This window comes from Balaenoptera acutorostrata, chromosome 1, assembly GCF_949987535.1.
Source record: "Balaenoptera acutorostrata chromosome 1, mBalAcu1.1, whole genome shotgun sequence".
NCBI lineage: Eukaryota > Metazoa > Chordata > Mammalia > Artiodactyla > Balaenopteridae > Balaenoptera > Balaenoptera acutorostrata.
Window position 1 is genome coordinate 120169891 of NC_080064.1, and position 26067 is coordinate 120195957.

The window sequence follows — 26067 nt, forward strand, 5'->3', positions numbered from 1 at the left end:
ATGTGTGAAGTTCCCTGCCATGTGGCTGTCTCCATAGGCAGTTCTCAACATAGCAGTTTGTTTCTTCAAGGCCAGTAAAAATAGTCAAAGTGAGTCTGCTAGGGCTTCCCTGGTGGCGCAGTGGTTGAGAATCTGCCTGCCAATGCAGAGGACACGGGTTCGAGCCCTGGTCTGGGAAGATCCCACATGCCACGGAGCGACTAGTCCCGTGAGCCACAGTTGCTGAGCCTGCGCGTCTGGAGCCTGTGCTCCGCAACAAGAGAGGCCGCGATAGTGAGAGGCCCGCGCACCGCGATGAAGAGTGGCCCCCACTTGCTGCAACTAGAGAAAGCCCTCGCACAGAAACGAAGACCCAACACAGCCATAAATTAATTAATTAATTAATTAATTAATTATTTTTAAAAAAGTGAGTCTGCTAGCAAAAAGTCTTAAATAATATAACCTAATAATTGGCGTGACATCCCATCACTTTTGTCATATAGCATAATGTATTCATGGGAATGATTATCTCATCACCTTTTCCATATTCTATTGGAAGCGAGTCATGGGTCCTGCCCACCTTCAAGGGGAGGGGATTACACAATCCAGGAGGCAGGGATCATGGGAGTTACTTTAGAGTCTGTCTGCTGCACCATTCTAGTCCCAATACCTGATACCCAGTAAGCCAAACTTAGTAAATATTATTTTTTAAACAAAAGCTGACCAAGCTCTTATTCTGAGTCAGAAACTGCTCTAAGCACTTTAAAAATATTAATCCCCACAGCAACCCTAGTAGGTAGGTCCTATCATTATCCCCATTTTACAGATGGGGGGATGAGGGACAGAGACATCAATTAATGCAAGGTCATTCGGCTAAGTAATTGCATAGTCAGCACTTAAATTCGTGCTCTCTGGCTTCAGAGTCCATATTCTTACCTATTATGCTAAGCGGCCAAAAACAAAGTGAATGAATAAATGAGTGCTGTTGAGAGGTACAGGAAATAATTACCCAGCAGCTCTGAGAACCAAGTAAGTTTTGAAACTGCATTTTGTAGTTCAATTTTGATGCTAAGCCAGTTGGCACTATCAGAGACTTTTATTGTGATTTTAGGTCTTTTTTTCTATTAATATTAAGCAACACAGGCCAAGTGGAGAGGTGGAGCCTGGAACAAAAAAAATGTGTGGACCTCCTTGCTGTGCCTGAGATTTCTCGGAGGTGACATGCCATTTTTATCTTTTCCTTATTTAAAGATATTACCTGGAAAATATAAAGTAAATTTCAGCTGTAGTAGATTCATAAGGAAGGAATAGGTGACTAGGAGATATCTCCAACAATAACAACTTATGCTATACCTTGGTTTGTCATTCATATTGAGTTGAGAGGCATAAGAGAACAATGACCAGATAGGTGGTGAGACAGGTTTAGAACAAAATATGTTGCAGCTCTGGTTTCAGTGCTGGCCTGATGCCATTCTAGGCTAAGTTTCTAAGGACTTTCCCCTGGGGACAGCCCCCCTGTGCTTTAGAAATATCCAGCTAAGTGGCCTCCCAAGAGGGTGCATTAAATATTTGACCCAGGACTCAGAATGGTAGAGAGCCTTTTAGCTTGAAGAGAAGAAAATATACTCAAAACATTTATTATGGTGGTTGAGGTTTTTAATGACTGGATTATTTTTCCACTCATTAAATCCAGAAAAACCCTGTTATACAGTGATAGGCTTCTAATCTTGGTTCTGCTTCTTAATTATCTATTCTATCCTTTGGTAAATCACTTAACTTTAGGGGGGTTTTGTTTCCTTTTCTATTAATTAAGGGAGATGGACCAGACAATCTCTGGCTAACAGCACTGGAATGGAATTTAAAGTCCACTCTCCCACACCATAACAGCCTACTCAATTTGGAGTCCTGAGGTTGTGTATCTCTGTAATTATTACACACAGCACTCATCTACTCTCTCCCTGGTTCATTTCTTCCTGTTATTTATTTACTTCCTAGATTATAGTCAGTTTAGAGGGGCTGTACTTTGAGTAAATATATATATATATATATATATATATATATATATATATATATATATATATATATATATATATATATATATATATATATAACAGGGTGTATTCGTTATTTCACAATATTTCAAAACACAGCCTGAGCTACAGAAAATTTAGAGAGTGGGAGGAGTGATGAGCTATTAAGTTAGGATGACTCAAGTTCTAGGAAAATATCAACAGGAAAGTCAAAGCCCTAATTCCTCCACCACTCATCTGTTTGTCTCTTGGAAATAGTGATCTCATGAAACACTCATGCTTGGCTTCGAACCGAGCCTTGAGCTAAGCCAGACGCTCCTGGTGATCTGATGAACTGCTGGGAAATCACCTGGGTCCTTTAGATGTTCAGGGGCCTAGCTGAGGCCATCACATTCAGGACAGTGAAGGGAGGACTCCTGGTGTACGCTCACTAATACCAGCCCACTGTTTGAAAAGTCTGGGTGGATCCTCACTGGTTGTACTACAAAAGGAAGTGTGGACAGACTGGCACATATCCGATACAACTGCAGCGAAAAACAAGCAAGCAAGTAGCCTCTTTACTTGTTAAGTAACATACCTGCTTTTCTGAAATTAAAAAATATATATTCTCTTAACTGTAAAATAATTTTCACTTTAGTAAATTTAGAAAACACCCCAAAGTCACCGGAATCCCATTGTCCCTAAAAGACAAAACATAAGATCTTCTTTGGTATACACTTCTGAATTTTTGAACGTGTCTGATAATAGCCCATTTAAAACACCTTTCTTGGAATCCCAACATGATTTTGTATTTTTAATAGAGGACCACTCCATTTCCCTTATTTTCTTTATTTGTCTTTCCTTCTCTTATTTATTCACCTAACACTTATTGAATAATTGCTGTGTGCTAGGTCCTTTCTCTTTTAATTCTCTTTCCGACTTTGTAAGATATATTGCATGTACTGTTATCTCTATTTTGTAGATAAGGAAACGGAAGTTCAGTGAATTAGGGTGATTTTTCCTAATCTCACAGCCTCTATCTACCTATTATCTATCTAATTTATCTTACCTATCTATCTAACTGATGAAAGTATTATCTATTTTTTTTTTAAAGCCAAGCTAGGATCATACATACTACCCAAAATACATACCCTTTGGTAAATATTCCCTTTTCGATGCTTCTGATTTCACAGTTTATTTAGTACCAACCCTACTAGATCTCTTGCTAAGTTCTCTGAGTACAAATTCCTTGGTTTCTTTTGCTAAGGAGGCATCAGGTGTTACCAGTGTGAAAACAAATAACTGGTTCATAGAAGCCTCATTATTAAGGCGGAGGATCAAGGGGTGGCGTTCTTAAAGAGTGAGGCTTCTCATCTCCTGGTTCTCTCTCAAACCCTATTGGCCTATCCTTTTAAGAAATTTCTTTATTTTATTCTCTCCCTCCTCTGAGCTCTGAAATCCTTCATTTGTGCATTCACTGTGGCACTTATGGCCCCTTGGCTTGAAAAAGGAACATCTCCCCCATGTTTATACATTCCCTGGGGACCCAGACCCTAGCTTTTGATCCCCCATGGTATCTATCACGAGGACTGGCACAGAACAACCCAGTAAACATATTTTGAGAAAACATCTATTTGTTCTTGATTGAATACTGAAAAATGTGCCAGTTTGTTCTTAAGAGAATAGTTCAAGCCCAGGGACATCCATATAAACATCCAGGGATTCCAGGCCATTCCCCACTCTGCACAACACGTTTCCATACTCCTCATCTAAGCCTGTTTTCAACTGGAAGGTTGAGAATTAGAGAAAAACACTCTCCTAGCATTATTCCTGTCCTAAGGGAGCTGTCACCCAAAACAGCACTGTGTGGCATTTACAGCTTCCCAGGTGATGAGGCTTTCTGACCCGGTGATTGAGGGCATGTGACAGGGGACAGGCAAACGATTCTGTTGACTCTCACACCCTCGGTCCTTTCCTCCAGAGCTGTGTGCTCCGTGGGTTAAAGATTTTCTTTTTTTGTTTGGACTGATAGTGAAGAACTCCACCATTAGTTGTATTCTAATTTTTTGAACTTAAAATTTTTATATAATTTCAACCTTACAGAGAAATTGTCGAGCAGTATAAAGAAGTTCCATATACCCGTTACCCAAATTCACTAATTGCTAGCATTTTCCCCCAGATATGCATTTCTATCACATATACACACATATGTATGCCAATTTCTGTACTGGGATTAATAATCATGAGTTCATGCTAACTTCAATTCCAATCTGCACTAAAGCGGTAATTCTAGCCTCTCTGCCTTTCCATATGTGTAATGTTCTTCTCCAGAAGTAACTTCTCTCTCATTACCTTCAATATATTTAGTCATTTGCTCACCTCCACGATACAAACAAAATAGTTTCAGAATTGCTAACCCACACCACTGTGAAAAGCCAACCTACTAACTAGAGTTTAACACTTGTTTACAATTCATTTTGTCTTTAGATTGAGGGTAGAAAGTTAAAATACTGTGCCCACAGGTATATTCATATGTCAAAAATCACCAAATTGTCCGTTTTAAATATCTGTAGTTTAAGTCAACCTCAATAAAGCTGTGAAAAAATACTGTCTTCAAAAGTTACTTGGGTTAATTCCCCCAAGGAACCTTCTTAAAAAGTTATGTTATTTAAGATACAATTAGGTTGATTTGTTTGTTTGGTTTCTGTTTCAGGGTTCAACCTCCCTCTTTGTTATTTTTATTTCATTTTTTGAATATGTAAAGCATTAACAGGGCTCCAAAAGTCAAAACGATACAGAAAGTTGTATTTAGAAAAGTGCGACTTACCTCCCCATTCCTCCACTTGATTCCTACCCACCCACTGCAGGTAACTAATCTTATTGGTTTCTGGTTTGTCTTTCCTGCTTTGTTTTCTTTCCAAAAATAAGCAGATGTGTGTACATTTTCTTATTTCCCCTTCTTTCATTGTGTATACTTGTTTGCACTTTGCTTTTTTTCCCACATACCAATGTCCTGAAGGTCACCCCTTTTCAGTTCCTATCGGTCTCTCTGTTTTTTGTAGTATTCCATGTAGCTATGTAGTATTCCATGTTTTCTTCTACTACCTGTATGATTTCATACTTTACTCTTAGATCTCTGATGTGTTTGGAGTTTATTCTTACAAATGGTGTGAAGTATGGATCTAGTTTCATCTTTTTCCAAGTGGCTACCTAGTTGTCCCATTTACTCAAAAGTCCAGTGGTTTGAGATGCCACCTTTATGATATAGTACTTGGGCCTATTTTGGACTGTCTAGTCTATTCCACTTGACTATCTATTCACAATTGTTCACATTGTTCACATCTATTCACAATCTACCACATTGTTTTAATTACAGAGGTTTCATAGAATATTTTATTATCTGGTAGGTAGGCTTCTTATTGTATTTTTTTTTTTTCAGTGTTTTCCTAGTTATCCTTTCACGTTTCCTTTTCCATGAGCACTTTGGTATCAGCTTGTCTATTTTACACATTTATAATCTAACATGGAGTGTAATTTATACATTAACAAGGGCTGTTTTTCCTTTTATCAAGTATCTTTGTGGCTTTTGTGTAGGAATGTTTTACAGCTTTCTTTATACAGGTTTTGCACATTTTGTGTTACATTTAATTTCCTTTGTTATTGTAAATGGGATTTTCCTCTATTATCATGTCTTCTAACTAGTTGTTTGTGTATATGAAAACGATTGACTTCCATCTGTTCATTTTATAGACTTACTGAAATCTTTTATGATTTAGTCTTATCATTGATTCTCATAGTTTGAGTTAATCTGTTGATTTTCTAGAGTTTTCCAGGTACTCTCATGTCATTTGAAATTCAAGGTAGTTCTGCTTATTCTTTTCTAATTCTTAAGTTTCTTACAATTCCTCTTAATTGCATTAGAAGAGATCTTCAGTGTAATGTTAAATAATCATGGATAGTGACATTCCTTCCCTTCTCTGCCATTATTTTTTAATTTAATTTTATTTATTTTTTGCCACCCCACGTGGCATGCGGGGTCTTATAGTTCCCCAACCAGGGATCGAACCCACACCCCCTGCAGTGGAAGCGTGAAGTCTTAACCACTGGACTGCCAGGGAAGCCACTGCCGTTAGTTTTTAAAAGACTATGTATATAAAAAATATTTTAAAAGACAGAAACAACTCTTTAGGTAAGATGTTTCTGAATATTTATCTGGTAAGATGAGATTATGGCCCTTTTTATGCTTAGAAACTAGAAAAAAAATTTTTAGCACAAAGGGTAAAAGTAAAAATTTGATTTTATAATAGTTCGTTGAAAACACTTGTGTTGGGCTCAGTTCTTCCTTTTTTCTTTAATGAACTCTTTAATAGTGATTTTTCTCTTTATTCATTCATTCATCTAAGATTTATAGAATGCCTATAATACTCCAGACACTATTACAGAGTCTTTATCTTTTAATTTTTACTACACCCATGTGAGTTAGGTATTATCCTCATTTATTTTTAAAGTATTTTTTTAAACGTTTCTTTAATTAATTTATTTATTTATATTTATTTTTGGCTGTGTTGGGTCTTCGTTTCTGTGCGAGGGCTTTCTCCAGTTGCGGCGAGCGCGGGCCTCTCTCTGTTGCGGCCTCTCCAGTTGCGGAGCACAGGCTCCAGACGCGCAGGCTCAGTAGTTGTGGCTCACGGGCTTAGTTGCTCCGCGGCATGTGGGATCTTCCCAGACCAGGGCTCGAACCCGTGTCCCCTGCATTGGCAGGCAGATTCTTAACCACTGCGCCACCAGGGAAGCCCTATCCTCATTTTATAAAGGAAGAAATCAGGGTTCAACTGTGATTTTGAATCTGTTCTCCTAGGTCAAATTTTTCTAAATTCTCATATATTTCTTCCTCAAGGAGTAGAAATATAGATGAGTGACATTCAGTATATTTTTAGAAAGCAATTGTCTTACATTCTCTTCCCTTTTTTAAAGGTCACAGAGCTGTATTATTGTGGGGAGGCTTCTAGGTCTCTTCAAGTGGGACCTCAGCAACATTAATGGGAGTAATTTTGTTTTTAGTTATCATGAAAGGTTTGAGAGAAATGCTCTTTATAGTATCAGGGATCCAAACAACAAAAGATTTTCCAGATGATGGTAAGTATATCAAGGTACCCAGGACCTAGAACAGTGCCTGACATAGCATAAGCACTCACATAAAAACAATTACAATTTATTATTTACTCTGTTCTACATTCTGTTCTTGTATTGACTGGTTTAATCCTCACAGCACCCCTAAGGGGCATATTTATTATTGTATTTTATAGATGAGAAAACTGATGTAGAAAAGTTAACTTGCCAAAGATTCCAAGCAATAAAGAAGCTGGAATTCTGCAGATCTCATGTTCATAACCACTACAACTATAAATCTTTCAAACAAATGGATGACATTCTGTGATCATGAAAGACAGTGTTCAGCCTCCTGAATGTATAACTACCAGCATTACTCATCCAGGGTAAATTTTTCTGTTACTTAATGCAGTGGATGATTTTGAAATTGATAAAGAAAATTAAAAGGCTTTTGCACTCAAGAAGGTAGAAGAAAGGCACCGAGATGCCTGAATTTCTTTGTCAGGTATTTTGTTAAATCTAGATGTTTTGGTATTTCAACATTCTGGACTTCTTGCAGAAACTGTGCCAAGTGCCACGCGTAAACACAGCTTTTAAAGGCACAGTGCCGAGCATATAATCGCATGTGCACATCCGCACAAGGTTATATGGTATACAGGCAATTATAAACAGTCGCACAGCAACGGCCTTGGAGGTCAACCAGTCCAACGACCCTTTTCGTGTCATATACTGAGGCCCAGGGAGGTTAAGACCACAGTCACACAAAGCTGGCATCGGGCTCAGTCTCTATGGCGCGCGCTTTTCATTTTCTCAGGTTACCTAATACATTTGCTTGCATTTCCTCTCTTGGTTTTTTTTTTTTTTTTTTTTTGGTGCCCATTTGTGCAAAGGTAAATGGGTCTGGCTTCTCGTGCTTGCGACCCCAAACACCATAAAACAGAAAGTCAGGGCCCTGACTACCTGGCCAACTTGAGACGAAAATAGCGCAAGATCAGAGGGCGCGCCAGGCCCGCCCCTGGGGTTCTGCGCTGAGACGTCGGCTGCCGAGCTTTCGCAACCCTCCGTCTGGGTGGTCGGACATACGCCACCCGCATGACACAGCTCCCAGTCCAGCTCCGCGGTCCGTTTTGGGAAAAGGGGGGGCGCCCCGAGCCGTGGGGCCACAGGGAAGACTAGGAGCCGCAGGAGGGCACCTCGAGGAACAACACAGTGACGTCAGGGATCTTAGGGCCTAGCCGTGGTACCTCCGCTGGGCTCGGAACTCGCCCCACCCAGCGAACGCAAAGGACACCCCTCCCAGCCGCTAGGACGCTGGGGGGCGGGGCCACCTACTGACAGGACCCTCGCGCCATCCCCATTGGACTGGAGAATGAGTGACGCGAGAGGCCCCGCCCTTCCCCGCCCCGCTCCTTCGCGGCCGTCCTCTCCGCGCCCGCCTCGTCGCTTGCGCTCTGGGCGCTGACGTGTCTGGGCGGGTGGTTGCGACTCCTCCCCGCGCGGGCAGCCACTCGTCGCGGCGACGGAGGGGCGGGGTGGCCGGGGCCGGCGCTCCCCCTGGCCCCAGCTCCCGGCCCGCCCCGCCGCCCCGGCCCCCTGGATGAGGGTATATATTTGGAGCGGGCGCTGGACGCCGATGAGTGGCCGCGCCGAAGGAGCCGGAGCTGGGCGGAGCTGTGGTCGCGCCGAGAGAGGTGAGGGGCTCCCAGCTCAGTCGCTGTCTACTCTTGCCACCCTGGAGGAGACGGCGGGACTTGGGACCCGGGGCGGGTGGGGGCCTGGTGCCGCCACGCACACGCTTCCATGGCCACGCTCGCGACGTGGACACGCGGCGCACGTACGTGCAAAGAGCCAGCAACCTGGCACACGCCGAGGAGCGCGCTGCCTACCCACACTGCTCCCGTGTGGCCCGCAGCGCTTCTCAGCCTCGGCCACCCTGCTGGGAGTGCTGGCATGAGGGCGCCCCACATGGGCAGTGTCTGGAATCAGGGGTTTGTCAAGCGGTTGGGAGTGGAGCCTCGCCTGGACCTGGGATGGGGGCCTTGAGGTTCTCAGGCTAGGGCCTTGTGGACAGTTATGCCAAGCTTGGGGGGCCTACAGTGGGGACAAGTCGTTGGAACTGTGCGGTGGGAGTGAGTTGGGGTGTCCTGAGTATATGAGGAAAAGATGAAAGCGTTGATGGTAAGGATTGGAGATACTTGTGGGGGCCATGAGAGTGGGACAAAACCTACTTGCCACTTTTGTTTTGTTTTAATACTGGTGATGGAAGAGGGTTGAAATTTCTGGCTTTCCCCTGGCTTGGCCAAGCAGAAACATGGGATTGGAGGGTTCAGAGCACACATGTGCTGTATGGCTTCCCGAAGATTTTATGAAGTTTGGCCTGACCCTATGCTATATTTATTTGTACATGGCTTATGAAATCTGAAATCAGGGAATAGTGATTATGATAATGTGCGTATGTTATTATGTAGTGCCTTTAGTTTAAGGGCTTGCTGGTGAAATTAACTAGGTGTGGACCGAAGGCAGTTTCTGTTCCTTCACTGTTATTGAGTTGGCTCACTTAGCTTGGGCTAAAAAATAAAAAAGACTTAATAGGCGATGCTGTGAAGCATTTAAAGGATTCAATGGTTATGGCTCCTCCCCATGACTATTTTTCAAACGCTCTAAGAGGTTACTTATCAATTTGGGGGACATAATATAGCTGCAGAGATAGAGGTAGGAAGGAGACCAGAAAAGGAGGGGGGAATACTAGATATCTTCTAAACTGGAATTTAAATTCTAATAAAGTTATATGTGATAATGGTGGGCTACTGCCAAATATGTCATTGTTTTAATGCAGATGCATTGCTATGGGCATGTAGCAAGTTCTGTCATAATTTCTAGATCTTCAACTTTTTCAGACTTTGGTTGTCAAAGTAAAAATCCTTGTCTAATTCTCTTATTCACTACTGCTTACCATTACACACACGCACACACCTCTTATCAGAATTAATGGAGAAAATAATACTATTTTTGTGGCATGGAGGTGGTTATATCTGGTTCATCCTGTAAAGTTCCTCTCCTACTTGTCCGGTACATTTTCTTCCTTTCTCCATTCTGTTGGCTTATGAACTCAGTTTTGCAAAGTGAGTCAGGTATAAGAAAATCAACTGTGTCTGTGTCTGTGTCTGAAGAAAGTACAAATCACCTGTTTCTCTTTCTCTTGCCACCCCTCTCTTTTACACACATGCACATACACATGCACGTGGAGATAACAGAGTCTTTCTCCTGATAGTCAGTATAGCATGATAGTTAAGGGCATGAATTTAGGAGTCAGGCTGTCAGGGTTTGAATCCTAGCTCTGTCACCTTACTGGTTTTGGACCTTGAGCAAGTTATCTCTGTGGCTCAATTTCTTCCTCTGTAAACTAATCCCAGTAACAGTACCTTAGAGTTGTTTTGAGGATTAACAGCTATCTATAAAGCATTAAGAATCGTGCTGCCATATATATGTTAGTGTTCGTTGTTATTGCCCCTTCAAGGGACGCACAGATGTAGGTTCTCTTAACCTGAGTTTGTAAATGGTGTTTGATGTTTAATAGTCCTCATGAGGTAGAGAGTATTATTAATCCCACTTTACAGGTGAGGAAACGGCATAGGGAAATGAAGTAATTCAGCTGAACTCCAGAATTTTGCTCTTGTATATTGCCTTTTACTATTCTTACAGGAGAAGATACTTGCTTTTTCTTTGGTACCTACTTTTCCTCTGTCCTTTATATCTAAGCTAAGCAATTATAATGCAGTGATGATTCTTTACAGTGTGTCTCAAATTTATCCCTTTCACTCTTATTTCCTCTGCAACAAATCTGGTCGCTCTTTGGTTTTTCACACCTGCAATTGTCTTTTAACTTGTTTTCCTGCTTCAAGTTGTCCCTCCTTACAGTCTGTTTTGTGCCATGCTTTTTTCTCTCATCTCTCTAAAGCATGGTTGAACAGCCCTGTTTAGTAATCTGTGTTGGCTTCCTGTTACCTACTGTGTTTGGTCTAAATTCCTTTGCTTAGTTTTCAAGGCTCTTCATGGGTTAGCCCTAACCTACATCATTTCCCATCATTCTACATAAAACTTCAACTTTCTTACTGCTTCCATCCTACACATGTTTACTTATCACGGCCACCAGGCTCTGCTTGTTTCCTAATCTTGTCTATATAATCTGTTCAACCCTTGAGGCACAGCTAGATCATACTTCCTTTGTGAACTCTTTCTGGACAACGCCTGTCTTCTCTTGCATTTATCTGTATTAGCTGAGTAGATTAAATATTTCCTCATTCTCCTGTTTTTTTATTACTATTAACATTTGGCTGGATTATCATGGAGTGCTCTTAAAAAGCATCGCCTTATCACTTGATTGTTATGTGTGTATTGCTTGTCTTTTAGGGCTCAATTCTTTTTTTTTTTTTTTTAATTAATTTATTTATGGCTGTGTTGGGTCTTCGTTTCTGTGCGAGGGCTTTCTCTAGTTGCGGCAAGTGGGGGCCACTCCTCATCGCGGTGCGCGGGCCTCTCACTATCGCGGACTCTCTTGTTGTGGAGCACAGGCTCCAGACGCGCAGGCTCAGTAGCTGTGGCTCACGGGCCTAGTTGCTCCGTGGCATGTGGGATCTTCCCAGACCAGGGCTCGAACCCGTGTCCCCTGCGTTGGCAGGCAGATTCTCAACCACTGCACCACCAGGGAAGCCCCAGTTCTTTTCTTTTTAATTTAATTTAATTTATTTTTTATACAGCAGGTTCTGCTTAGTTATCTATTTTATACATATTAGTGTATATATGTCAGTCCCAATCTCCCAGTTCATCCCACCACCACCCCACCCCTCTGCCACTTTCCCCCCTTGGTGTCCATACATTTGTTCTCTACATCTGTGTGTATATTTCTGCCATGCAAACTGGTTCATACATTTTTCTGGATTCCACATATATGCGTTAATATACAATATTTGTTTTTCTCTTTCTGACTTACTTCACTCTGTATGACAGTCTCTAGATCCATCCATGTCTCTAGAAATGACCCAATTTCGTTCCTTTTTATGGCGGAGTAATACTCCATTGTATATATGTACCAAATCTTCTTTATCCATTCGTCTGGCAATGGGCATTTAGGTTGCTTCCATGACCTGGCTATTGTAAATAGTGCTGCAGTGAACATTGGGGTGCATGTGTCTTTTTGAATTATGGTTTTCTCTGGGTATATGCCCAGTAGTGGGATTGCTGGATCATATGGTAATTCTATTTTTAGTTTTTTAAGGAACCTCCATACTGTTCTCCATAGTGGCTGTATCAATTTACATTCCCACCAACAGTGTATGAGGGTTCCCTTTTCTCCACACCCTCTCCAGCATTTATTGTTTGTAGATTTTTTGATGATGGCCATTGTGACCTGTGTGAGGTGATACCTCATTGTAGTTTTGATTTGCATTTCTCTAATAATTAGTGATGTTGAGCAGCTATTCATGTGCTTCTTGGCCATCTGTATGTCTTCTTTGGAGAAATGTCTATTTAAGTCTTCTGCCCATTTTTGGATTGGGGTGTTTGTTTCTTTAATATTGAGCTGAATGAGTTGTTTATATATTTTGGAGATGAATCCTTTGTCCGTTGATTCGTTTGCAAATATTTTCTCCCATTCTGAGGGTTGTCTTTTCGTCTTGTTTATGGTTTCCTTTGCTGTGCAAAAGCTTTGAAGTTTCATTAGGTCCCATTTGTTTATTTTTGTTTTTATTTCCATTACTCTAGGAGGTGGATCAAAAAAGATCTTGCTGTGATTTATGTCAAAGAGTGTTCTTCCTATGTTTTCCTCTAAGGGTTTTATAGTGTCCAGTCTTACATTTAGGTCTCTAATCCATTTTGAGTTTATTTTTGTGAATGGTGTTAGGGAGTATTCTAATTTCATTCTTTTACATGTAGCTGTCCAGTTTTCCCAGCACCACTTATTGAAGAGACTGTCTTTTCTCCATTGTATATCTTTGCCTCCTTTGTCATAGATTAGTTGACCATAGGTGCATGGGTTTATCTCTGGGCTTTCTATCTTGTTCCATTGATCTATGTTTCTGTTTTTGTGCCAGTACCATATTGTCTTGATTACTGTAGCTTTGTAGTATAGTCTGAAGTCAGGGAGTCTGATTCCTTCAGCTCCGTTTTTTCCCCTCAAGACTGCTTTGGCTATTCGGGGTCTTTTGTGTCTCCATACAAATTTTAAGGTGATTTGTTCTAGTTCCGTAAAAAATGCCATTGGTAATTTGATAGGGATTACATTGAATCTGTAGATTGCTTTGGGTAGTATAGTCATTTTCACAATACTGATTCTTCCAATCCAAGAACATGGTATATCTCTCCATCTGGTGGTATCATCTTTAATTTCTTTCATCAGCGTCTTATAGTTTTCTGTATGCAGGTCTTTTGTCTCCCTATGTAGGTTTATTCCTAGGTATTTTATTCTTTTTGTTGCAGTGGTAAATGGGAGTGTTTCCTTAATTTCTCTTTCAGATTTTTCATCATTAGTGTATAGGAATGCAAGAGATTTCTGTGCATTAATTTTGTATCCTGCAACTTTACCATATTCATTTATTAGCTCTAGTAGTTTTATGGTGGCATTTTTAGAATTCTCTATGTATAGTATCATGTCATCTGCAAACAGTGACAGTTTTACTTCTTCTTTTCCAATTTGTATTCCTTTTATTTCTTTTTCTTCTCTGATTGCGGTGGCTAGGACTTGCAAAACTATGTTGAATAATAGTGTTGAGAGTGGACATCCTTGTCTCGTTCCTGATCTTAGAGGAAATGCTTTCAGTTTTTCACCATTGAGAATGATGTTTGCTGTGGGTTTGTCATATATGGCCTTTATTATGTTGAGGTAGGTTCCCTCTGTGCCCATTTTCTGGAGAGTTTTTATCATAAATGGGTGTTGAATTTTGTCAAAAGCTTTTTCTGCATCTATTGAGATGATCATATGGTTTTTATTCTTCAATTTGTTAATATGGTGTATCACATTGATTGATTTGCCTATAATGAAGAATCCTTGCATCCCTGGGATAAATCCCACTTGATCACAGTGTATGATCCTTTTAATGTGTTGTTGGATTCTGTTTGCTAGTATTTTGTTGAGGATTTTTGCATCTATATTCATCAGTGATATTGGTCTGTAATTTTCTTGTTTTGTAATATCTTTGTCTGGTTTTGGTATCAGGGTGATGGTGGCCTCATAGAATGAGTTTGGGAGTGTTCCTTCCTCTGCAATTTTTTGGAAGAGTTTGAGAAGGATGGGTGTTAGCTCTTCTCTAAATGTTTGATAGAATTCACCTGTGAAGCCATCTGGTCCTGGACTTTTGTTTGTTGGAAGATTTTTAATCACAGTTTCAATTTCATTACTTGTGATTGGTCTGTTCATATTTTCTGTTTCTTCCTGGTTCAGTCTTGGAAGGTTATACCTTTCTAAGAATTTGTCCACTTCTTCCAGGTTGTCCATTTTATTGGCATAGAGTTGCTTGTAGTAGTCTCTTAGGATGCTTTGTATTTCTGCGGTGTCTGTTGTAACTTCTCCTTTTTCATTTCTAATTTTATTGAATTGAGTCCTCTCCCTCTTTTTCTTGATGAGTCTGGCTAATGGTTTATCAATTTTGTTTATCTTCTCAAAGAACCAGCTTTTAGTTTTATTGATCTTTGCTATTGCTTTCTTTGTTTGTATTTCATTTATTTCTTCTCTGATCTTTATGATTCCTTTCCCTCTGCTAACTTTGGGCTTTGTTTGTTCTTCTTTCTCTAGTTCCTTTAGGTGTAAGGTTAGATTGTTTACTTGAAATTTTTCTTCTTTCTTGAGGTGGGCTTGTATAGCTATAAACTTCCCTCTTAGAACTGCTTTTGCTGAATCCCATAGGTTTTGGATCGTCGTGTTTTCATTGTCATTTGTCTCTAGGTATTTTTTGATTTCCTCTTTGATTTCTTCAGTGATCTCTTGGTTATTTAGTAATGTATTGTTTAGCCGCCATGTGTTTTGTGTTTTTTACATTTTTTTCCCTGTAATTCATTTCTAATCTCATAGCATTGTGTTCAGAAAAGATGCTTGATATGATTTCAATTTTCTTAAATTTACTGAGGCTTGATTTGTGACCCAAGATGTGATCTATCCTGGAGAATGTTCTGTGCGCACTTGAGAGAAAGTTTAATCTGTTGTTTTTGGATGGAATGTCCTATAAATATCAATTAAATCTATCTGGTCTATTGTGTCATTTAAAGTTTCTGTTTCCTTATTTATTTTCATTTTGGATGATCTGTCCATTGGTGTAAGTGAGGTGTTAAAGTCCCCCACTATTATTGTGTTACTGTCGATTTCCTCTTTTTTTTTTTTTTTAATTTTTTGGCTGTGTTGGGTCTTCGTTTCTGTGCGAGGGCTTTCTTGAGTTGCAGCAAGCGGGGGCCACTCTTCATCGCGGTGCGTGGGCCTCTCACTGTCGCGGCCTCTCTTGTTGCGGAGCACAAGCTCCAGACGCGCAGGCTCAGTAGTTGTGGCTCACGGGCCCAGTTGCTCCGCGGCACGTGGGATCCTCCCAGACCAGGGCTCGAACCTGTGTCCCCTGCATTGGCAGGTGGACTCTCAACCACTGCGCCACCAGGGAAGCTCCCGATTTCCTCTTTTATAGCTGTTAGCAGTTGCCTTATGTACTGAGGTGCTCCTATGTTGGGTGCATATATATACTTGTTATATCTTCTTCTTGGATTGATCCCTTGATCATATGTAGTGTCCTTCCTTGTCTCTTGTAACATTCTTTATTTTAAAGTCTATTTTATCTGATATGAGTATTGCTACTCCAGCTTTCCTTTGATTTCCATTTGCATGGAATATCTTTTTCCATCCCCGCACTTTCAGTCTGTATGTGTCCCTAGGTCTGAAGTGGGTCTCTTGTAGACAACATATATACGGGTCTTGTTTTTGTATCCATTCAGCGAGCCTGTGTCTTTTGGTTGGAGCATTTAATCCATTCACGTTTAAGGTAATTATCAATATGTATGTTCCTATTACCATTTTCTTAATTGTTACGGGTTTGTTTTTGTAGGTCCTTTTCTATTCATGTGTTTCCCACTTAGAGAAGTTTCTTTAGCATTTGTTGTAGAGCTAGTTTGGTGGTGCTGAATTCTCTTAGCTTTTGCTTGTCTGTAAAGCTTTTGATTTCTCCATTGAATCTGAATGAGATCCTTTCCCGGTAGAGTAATCTTGGTTGTAGGTTCTTCCCTTTCATCACTTTAAATATATCGTGCCACTCCTTTCTGGCTTGTAGAGTTTCTGCTGAGAAATCAACTGTTAACCATATGGGAGTCCCCTTGTATGTTATTTGGCATTTTACCCTTGTTGCTTTCAGTAATTTTTCTTTGTCTTTAATTTTTGTCAATTTGATTAATATGTGTCTCGGCATGTTTCTCCTTGTGTTTATCCTGCCTGGGATTCTCTGTGCTTCCTGGACTTGTGTGGCTATTTCCTTTCCCATGTTAGGCAAGTTTTCTACTATAATTTCTTCATATATTTTCTTGGGTCCTTTCTCTGTCTGTTCTCTTTCTGGGACCCCTATAATGCAAATGTTGTTGTGTTTAATGTTGTCCCAGAGGTCTCTTAGGCTGTCTTCATTTCTTTTCATTCTTTTTTCTTTATTCTGTTCCGCAGCAGTGAATTCCACCATTTTGTCTTCCAGGTCACTTATCCGTTCTTCCTCAGTTATACTGCTATTGATTCCTTTTAGTGTATTTTTCATTTCAGTTATTGTATTTTTCATCTCTGTTTGTTTGTTCTTTAATTCTTCTAGGTGTTTGTTCTTTAATTCTTCTAGGCCTTTGTTAAACATTTCTTGCATCTTCTCGATCTTTGCCTCCATTCTTTTTCTGAGGTCCTGTATCATCAACACTATCATTATTCTGAATTCTTTTTCTGGAAGGTTGCCTATCTCCACTTCATTTAGTTGTTTTTCTGGGGTCTTATCTTGTTTCTTCATCTGGTACAAAGTCCTCTGCCTTTTCATTTTGTCTATCTTTCTGTGAATGTGGTTTTCCTTCCACAGGCTGCAGAATTGTTCTTCTTGCTTCTGCTGTCTGCCCTGTGGTGGATGAGGCTATCTAAGAGGCTTGTGCAAGCTTCCTGATGGGAGGGACTGGCGGTGGGTAGAGCTGGGTGTTGCTCTGGTAGGCAGAGCTCAGTAAAACTTTAATCCACTTGTCTGCTGATGGGTGGGGCTGGGTTCCCTCCCTGTTGGTTGTTTGGCCTGAGAAGACCCAGCACTGGAGCCTACCAGTGGACCTCTTCGGTGGGGCTAATGGCAGACTCTGGGAGGGCTCACGCCAAGGAGCACTCCCCAGAACTTCTGCTCCCAGTGTCCTTGTCCCCGTGGTGAGTCACAGCCGCTCCCCCACCTCTGCAGTAGACCCTCCAACACTAGCAGGTAGGTCCAGTTCAGTCTCCTGTGGGCTCACCGCTCTCTCCCCTAGGTCCTAATGTGCACAGTACTTTGTATGTGCCCTCCAAGAGTGGAGTCTCCACCTCCCCCAATCCTGTCAAAGTTCCGCAATCAAATCCCACCAGCCTTCAACGTCTGATTCTCTAGGAATTCCTCCTCCCGTTGCCAGACCCCCAGGTTGGGAAGCCTGACGTGGGGCTCAGAACCTTCACTCCAGTGGGTGGACTTCTGTAGTATAAGTGTTCTCCAGTTTGTGAGTCACCCACCCAGCGGCCATGGGATTTGATTTTATTGTGATTGCACCCCTCCTACCATCTCAGTGTGGTTTCTCCCCTGTCCTTGAATGTGAGGCATCTTTTTTGGTGAGGTCCAGTGTCCTCCTGTTGATGATTGTTCAGCAGTTGTGATTCTGGTGCTCTCGCAAGAGGGAGTGAGCACACATCCTTCTATTCCACCATCTTGAACCAATCTCCTAGGGCTCAATTCTTAGTAAAGACAGTGGACATATTTTATTGCTTCTTTGTGGAAGTTGCTCTTGAAATAAAATGTATTTTTTATAATTATAGTGTTCCTGTCTTCTTGATATTGTTGTATTCTGAATTCTGTGTTTCTGTCCTTAGAGATAAAAGGAGAAGGTTGAAATATTAAACAGTCAAGTGTTCTTTCAGTAGTAGCTTAGTGGTCAGAGGAGTAGTATAGAGGCAACTAGAGCCCTGGGATCAGACTGTCTGCATTCACACCCTAGCTCCACCAGTCAGCCGGGTTGCTTTGCCTCTCTGTGTCTCATTCTTCTCAACTGTAAAGTGATGATAATAATAGTATTTATGTCATAGAGCTGTTGAAAATTGCATGAGACCATGTAGGTAAAGTACTTGGTGCAGTGCCTGGTATATAAGAATTATTAGTATTGTCTTACAAGTTTGATCTCTTATGAATATGATCATGATGGAAAGGCAGAATTTCTTTAACATCAAGGGTTTTTAAAATTTTTTTTATTTTTAATTTTATTAAAAAAATTTTTTTTGGCCACACTATGGGGCTTGCAGGATCTTACTTCCCCGACCAGGGATTGAACCCGGGCCCTGGCAGTGAAAGCACTGAGTCCTAACCATTGGACCACCAGGGAACTCCCAAGATTTTTTTTTTTTTTTAATGTACTTATTTTTAGTAGGAAAAATCTCCTCAGGTTTTGAGGTTGGACTTTGACCTGCTATTCATTTCCTTTCTCTTTCAGGTTTACAGGTACAGAAATTACACCCCAGTTATCACAGAACTTGGCTACCAGAGCATTATGAATGTTAATGACCTCAAACTCAGGTTGTCCAAAGCTGGGCAAGAACACCTATTGCAATTCTGGAATGAGCTGGAAGAAGCCCAACAGGTAGAACTTTTCACAGAGCTCCAGGCCATGAACTTTGAGGAGCTGAACCTCTTTTTCCAAAAGGCCATTGAAGGATTTAACCATTCTTCCCAGCCAGAGAAAGTGGATGCACGGATGGAACCTGTCCCTCGAGAGGTGTTGGGCAGTGCTACCAGGGATCAAGATCAGCTGCAAGCCTGGGAAAGTGAAGGTACTGAGCATGGGAAGATTTGCTCTAAGGCGTATTATGAGATGTACTAAAACCATTAAAGTAACAATATTTTCACTTCCTTAAGACCTTAAACCAGGTGACTGATCTGAGAGTGACAGATTGTGTGGCCAAGAGGCCGCAGTGGCTCCTGTTGCCCGTCTCTCCATTCTCTTTTCATTTCTGGTGCCTGATTCAAGGCTCTTCTCATTCAAGTCATAATTTGCCTCTAGTCTCTTTCCTTTCTCAGAGTCCATACTTCTATTAGATTCCCCTTCCTGAAGCACAAGCTGAATGTTTCAGTTTATGCTAGCTTACTCCAAAACCCTTCCCTAACACGGCCTTATCCAATCTTGTCTCTTATGTCTCTCTCCACTCCTACTGCCCCACACCTTTCAGCTGGATGCTGTAATTCACCTTTCTCTGAACATTCTAGTATGCCTTCCCTGCCTTTGCTCATGCTTGTCCTTAGCTGGGTCTGGCCTTTGCCCCTTCTCTGTGTAGCTGGATCACCTTGTGACGCCACCCATCTCCTGGAGCTGTGCAGTGAGGTGGCTCTGCCACTTGGGGAACTTACCCTCATTCTCCAAGGTTCACCACGCATACTCTTTGATCTGTCACCTTTTTTTCAGTGTCCCAGGTTGAAATTATTTGTCCATGCTCTTCTTTCATTTTTCCTTATAATAAGGTTTGTTTATGTCTATCTTCATGATTACATTGTAAACTTTTAAAGAGCAGCCCATGTCCTAGTTGTCTATGTGTGTCACATGGCATTTAGAGCAGTGTTTTGCAGTTATATGTTGGTCGATAAATGTTGGTTGAATTTCCCCAATGCTTCTTCCTCTAAAGCATATCATAAAATCTGTCCCCATAACTAGTACTAATGAGTGCTTTTGAAAATGACAAAATAGCTAAAATTTAGCTTTTTTTGGTAGGGTTAAGAACTGTGGTTTTTATAATCTACTACTCCTCCCTAAGTAAAAGTGACTAAATACTGCAGGCCCTTGAGTGTTTCTACATGCTTCTTGTCAGATCTGGACCTCATTTCCTCAGCTGTAGAATGAACAGATTGGACTAATACTTTTTCCTTTTTAAAAAAACATTACTTTATTGCAAAAATAATATCAAAGTAACAGAAATACTGTAGAGAAATTGCCCATAACCTCATCAAATCTATGTTTTTATTTGTCCACGTTGCCACCTAGTACTTGATTATATACATATTTACTTTTATAGATATGATTTATAGTCTATATTCACACCACACTATGGCTATTTTTATTGTCTTTGGCTTTTTGGCACTCCCTGCAACCCGCCAAAAAAGAAACATAACTGCCAGTATCAACCTTCTTCTCTGCCATTATCTTCATGTCTTTCTCTGGGCTTATAAATCTACTGTTTTTCAAACTGTTCCGAAGACCTCTAGGGTTTCGACTGCAGCTGAAACTGTGGAGAGGGGGGAACAGATACTAAACAGGTAGGTCTCCAGCCCCTTCATCTCCCCACTCCAGGAGCAGTTCTACTTTGACCTGTTTTTATGTGTTTGATACATAAACAAATAAACCTCTTTACATGAGGTTTTACTTAAAAGGGTTTGAAGATTAAAAACATTGAAAATAATTGGATGATCTTCAAGGAGGGCCCTTTCCTATTTAAAATGCTTGGTCGTGGCTAACCTCGCTTCTAACTTAGAACAGGGCTCTGCCACTAAGATGTGAGAGAGTGACTTCCAGATGGATCCTTCTGAATGGAGGACAGTAGTAACACTGTGACCCCCACTAACTTTGGATTCATTAATCTTTCCCTCCCTCCCTGGGTTTCACCAAAAGCCACACAGGACCTCTTCTTACCCTCTGGTATTCCAGCTGCCTATATTTCTCCTTGTGATTTTATGGAGATAAAGTCTTAGAATTAACTCTTACGGAAAGCCAAAGCTTTGGCCTTGTGTAATGGGGACCATGAGCAACAATCAAGACTTCCTATAGTTGGAGTCTTCTTTATGGCCTTTTTGTTGGAATCTGTGGAACAAAAGTCCACATTTATGACTTTTCATTTAGATTAAAATCCAGAACTGTTACAAGCAAGTCTAGTATAAGAAGGTGCAAAGCAAACTTCCTTTTGGCTTGCGGTCAAGGGAAGAATATTTATTTGTGGCTTAAGCAGTAGGGGTGGAGAGGGAGACTTTTTAACTGATGTTACAACCTTTTCATTAGATAGAAACTGCCGTATGTCTGCAAATTCATAACAAAATGAAGTTTCTGCAGTAAGTTATCACAGGAAAGAGATTGCCATTGCAAAGCTTACAATGCTTTATTTCAGATAGTAGGAAATTCCTGATAATTGTATCAAAGACAACCCTCCCCCCCAAACCCCCGCTGCCCCTGCCCCCATCCCACTGCCCCAGGATAGGAGAAATAAAAGCATTGTACAATAATTTCAAAGTGTCTGGTGGCTATTGACATTAGACATTTTAACACCTAGGGTGGAAAATTATTGGTGAAGGATAAATACATAAGCTACCACTGTGCTCTTTATTAAAGAGAGATCTTGTTTTGATTTAATTCTTGAAGTGTTCTGGCCAGTTGTAGAAAATGGAATGTAGAGGGGTAACTGAAAAACCTCTATCTTACAAAACTGAGATCTTGGAAGAAGTAATTCAGAAGCTTCGATGAGAATATCATTTTAGTAAAGATATTCACACTGGGAAAATATATTTGCTTAAAAAAAAATCCCATTCTTTATTAAAAAGAAATGCATGCTTAAACTGAACACAAAACAATCTTCTAATTCTATGTTATAATAAGAAACTAATATTCAGTGTTTAGCCCTTTTTTTTTACCTGTGAGACATTTAAAAAATTAATCTGTATAGCATTGTAGAAAAGTAAATGGATTGTTCAGAAAAAATGTATTCATAACATTATCCTCCTCTACATTTTCTGAAATCTAGTGCAGTGATATTTCTAATAGATTTGTTTTATTTTAAAAGTAACACATACTTATTTTGGAGAAGTTGGAAAATACTAAGAGTTACAAAGGAAAAAAGATAAATCTCTGCTGTCCCACAATCCAGAGATAAGTACTCGCTAGTAATATTTTATAGTATTTTCTTATATACACACATGTACATTAGGATTATAGTTTATGTATAGTCTTGTAGCCTACTCCAGAAATTGTTATTATGAAATATTTCAAGCATATTTGGAAGCAGATATTTGGAGACAAAAAATAGTATAATGAACTTCTATATATGCATTACCTTAATTAAATAATTATCAAAATTTTGCTAATTTTGCTTCATCTATCCCTTTTTCATTTTTCTCTGCTGTAGTATTTTTTTTAATAGAATTTATTTTATTTTAATTTTTTTTTGGCTGTGTTGGGTCTTCGTTTCTGTGCGAGGGCTTTCTCCAGTTGTGGCAAGCGGGGGCCACTCTTCATCGCGATGCATGGGCCTCTCACTGTCGTGGCCTCTCCCGTTGCGGAGCACGGGCTCCAGATGCGCAGGCTCAGTAGTTGTGACTCATGGGCTTAGTTGCTCCGCGGCATGTGGGATCCTCCTAGACCAGGGCTCGAACCCGTGTCCCCTGCATTGGCAGGCGGACTCTCAACCACTGTGCCACCAGGGAAGCCCCTCTGCTGTAGTATTTTAAGGCAACTCGCAAACATTATGTTTACCCTCATAAAATTCAGTATGCATCTCTTAAGTAGAAGGACATTTTCTTCCTAATTACGATGCCATTATTATACCTAATGAAATTCACAATAATCCCCCAGTATCTAAAACCAGTTCAAATAGAGATTTCCCTTATTAACCTACTTTTTGTGCTTAATATTTTGGGGAAGTAGTTAATCCATAAAATAATTGTTTCACCTGTAAAATGTGATTAAAAATTAAAGACTTAAAATATCTCCTTTCTCGTGTGTAGTCTTTCTTCATTTCCACCAGTTGAATAGCCTGTTTACCCCACCCCTTGTCCAGGAGTGCTGAAAGTTTAGATAGAAAGCTCTGGCAATGCTCTACGTCAGAAGCACCTGTGCCAACCTCCTTGTTTCAGGCACATGCCCAAATGAAAGAGTATGCATGAGAGGAACTAGTCCAAGCAGGAAGTTATCCAGGAAGCAGTTGACCTGTGAGCGGCCACTGTAAACTCTTCTGTTTGTTGTAAATGTTATCAGGAAAAGTGCTCAGACTCTGTTGGGCTAACATGCAAGACTCCTCAAGGAGAGAGGTATACCCCTGCCCTGGAAATGGCTCATTCTGGCTTGATTTTTTTTTTTTTTTTTAAACTTCTGATTTAGTGTGTGTTAGGTCCTGATTTCTGTGGGAAGGTAATTAACTCTAGTGACCTATAATGAAAAGATGATATAGTAATGTACTTTTCAGGGTTTTTTTTCCATATTTTTGCAGAAGTTTTGGGATAGAAGTTCATAATTTCCTGATTGTCACATGGGTTAAGTACATTTATAATCAGTTAACATTTTTCAAATAGGTGCAGTGCTGCCCGTATAAAATTTACGTTATGACCCATACAGTTTGAAATCATGTATATTGCCATGTAACTAAAAGGCTTACTGAATTTTATTGGCCTGCTTAATTTCAAGAGGTATTTTATCTGTCATTATAAGACAGATACTAATTTATGTGTTACATACTTTTGATAAACATTGCAGTTTTATTGTAGTAACACACATGAAGTGGATGAATACTTCAGCCCCACACAATTTGGTATTGTTAACAACAGCTGCAGCTACATTTATTTCTTTCTTGAATTGCAGCTGGCTTTGATACTCTAGGAACTGCTTTCTTTCTTGTTTTTCTCTGTCTGCTCATAAGTGAGATGCATACGCAGGAAGAAGTTAATGCAGAGACACCTTTTTATCACAAATATTTATGGATTGTGTTATAATTCATTATAATAGTTGTGGCTAGATGGAGATGAGATGTAAATGTAGATCTGCCTGGAAATGTACCCCTGGCAAGCATGGTCTCAATGCTGCTTTTAAGACATAGTGATTCGATGGGTTATCAGGTCCACAGATGGAATGAAGAATTGGAGAAAGTATGGCCGTCGGGGGCTTAGGAAACAAACACATGCCATTTATTTCAATGAAGAAAGAGACCACTATCAGCTGTTGGTTAGCACAGCTTTAGAATGGAAACATTTGGAAATCTGGAATGAAGCAGTAGTTTAGGGAACTGATCCAAGGAAGAGAAAAGGTTACACAGTGATATTTTGATAACCAGTAAGAATCAGTGGAAAGTGCTGGTTGGTGCTGCTTGGCCATCTGGCAAGCAGGAGCTGAGATGTGGAGCTGATTCTGGGAGTGTGGCTCTTAGCTTTTACAGGTAAGGGAGCTGAGAGAAGAAACTTACTTTTGGACCGAAGGTAAAAGTAAGAAGGCAGGAAGCATGATTAGAGCCATATTAATAGTACAACTTAAAACACATGTGCTCTATAAAGAAAATAAATAGTACCAAAAAAACAAAGACCTTTGTGTCCAGAATGTTTATCTGGGACTTTTTGGGAACATGTTTAGAAATATTTTTGATTCCAGCACCTTTGGTGGTATGTGAGGGTCCAGACAGACTGAAGTTATTTATCTGCCATTCTAAAATGGTGCAAAACCTGACCTGAACAGACATGAGACTATTGATAAACTTTTTTTATCCCACTTAATGTGATTATAAGGTACCGTCTCAGATCTGCTGGGGTAAAATATAACATATTGTCTGTGTACTATATTCCTTTTCTAAATTTTGAACAGTTCTGCATTCTGAAATAAAATTCTGAAATAAATCTGGTTTAGGTAAGGGACTGTGGACCTGTGTTTTAAAATAATGCTTTTTGGGTCAGTGACAGCAGAGTTAAATTTATTTCCTAGAAACCATAGTTTCTTTCATAACTCAAGGAATAACCAAATGTAAAACGGTTTTCAAAACTGCTTTATATGGTTCCCTGTTCCCTTCAGATTGCTTCATCTCAGCCAGTCTTTGTTACATGGTGGTTGTGGGGAGTGTTTAAGCGCAACACGGAGCTGGAATGCTGTTAGAAATTCAGTGTTTGGCAAGTTTTGGAGAATGTGGGCTCTTCCCAGCTCAGCCGCTTTTCCATGTAGGGTGATGGGTAAGATAGATAAGAAAAGGCAGCGCAACCTCTCATGAATTCAGTGGAAAAGACAAGGAAGGGCAAGAAGGAAATAGAAAGGACAGTTTACACCCCTAAAAATTATGGTGCTGTATAATTTATCTGTTAAATGTTTGGGTGTGATAAGAGACTGCTGTAGGCAGTGCAGTGCTGGTGAATAGGCCCTGGGGTCAAGTTCTAATCCTGATTCACACTTTTTAGTTGTGTGACCTTGGGCAAGATCATGAACTCATCTGAGCCTATTATCTCTAAAATGGGGAAAATTATACCTACCTTCTAGATTTTATTTACTATTTTGGAGTCTAACATTACCCCTGGTATTTTATTTTCAAACTCTGATAAGGTACAGTGAAATGCCGTGGAGAAAAGGACAAGGGACAATCTAGTTATAGGCAAGGAAGAAAGAGAGAAAATTAATTCTCAGGTAGCTAAGCTCTCAGCTTTAACATCAAAGGTGAGAATTATGGAAATACCTAATGTGCTTTTAAATTTTTTGATTGAAAAAATTGCTAGAAAGTTCTTGCATAACATCCTTGGCTGTACTTAGTTACTAGCGAAGACAGATTGTAGAATCAGGACAGTTCTGATTTTGTAATGGATTTATTAAGAATATTTCTTTAAGTTCACAATGTACTAGTATATTAGCTTTAGGAAAGCCCAATATATCAAAAACACATAAAGCATAAAGTTGGTAAATTAGACAAAGCTGCATTCCCTAAAGATGTAAAAAATAATAATAATTGATACTGGCCACCACTGCCCCCTCTGGCTTGGCCTACAATTGTGGATAGTGG

The 26067-nt window shown here is 40.2% G+C and overlaps 1 protein-coding gene across 8 annotated transcripts in view; it reads left to right on the forward strand.

The window, feature by feature from the left end:
• Nucleotides 1-8577: 8577 nt before the first annotated feature.
• The window catches only part of UAP1 (UDP-N-acetylglucosamine pyrophosphorylase 1), a 40902-nt gene continuing 23412 nt past the window's right edge, over nucleotides 8578-26067 (forward strand). For 2 of the 8 annotated variants that reach the window (XR_009009193.1, XR_009009192.1), the window contains exons 1-2: nucleotides 9132-9275; nucleotides 18792-19128. Coding sequence is in view for 6 of the 8 variants with exons in the window: in XM_007171675.3 (XP_007171737.1) it covers nucleotides 9261-9275; nucleotides 18792-19128 (352 nt within the window). In the remaining 2 variants the exon portion in view is untranslated. Of the gene's footprint in view, nucleotides 8789-8912; nucleotides 8932-9131; nucleotides 9276-18791; nucleotides 19129-26067 lie in introns of those variants that run through there. The other 6 variants (XM_007171677.3, XM_057552352.1, XM_007171675.3 and 3 more) reach the window with 6 other exon arrangements.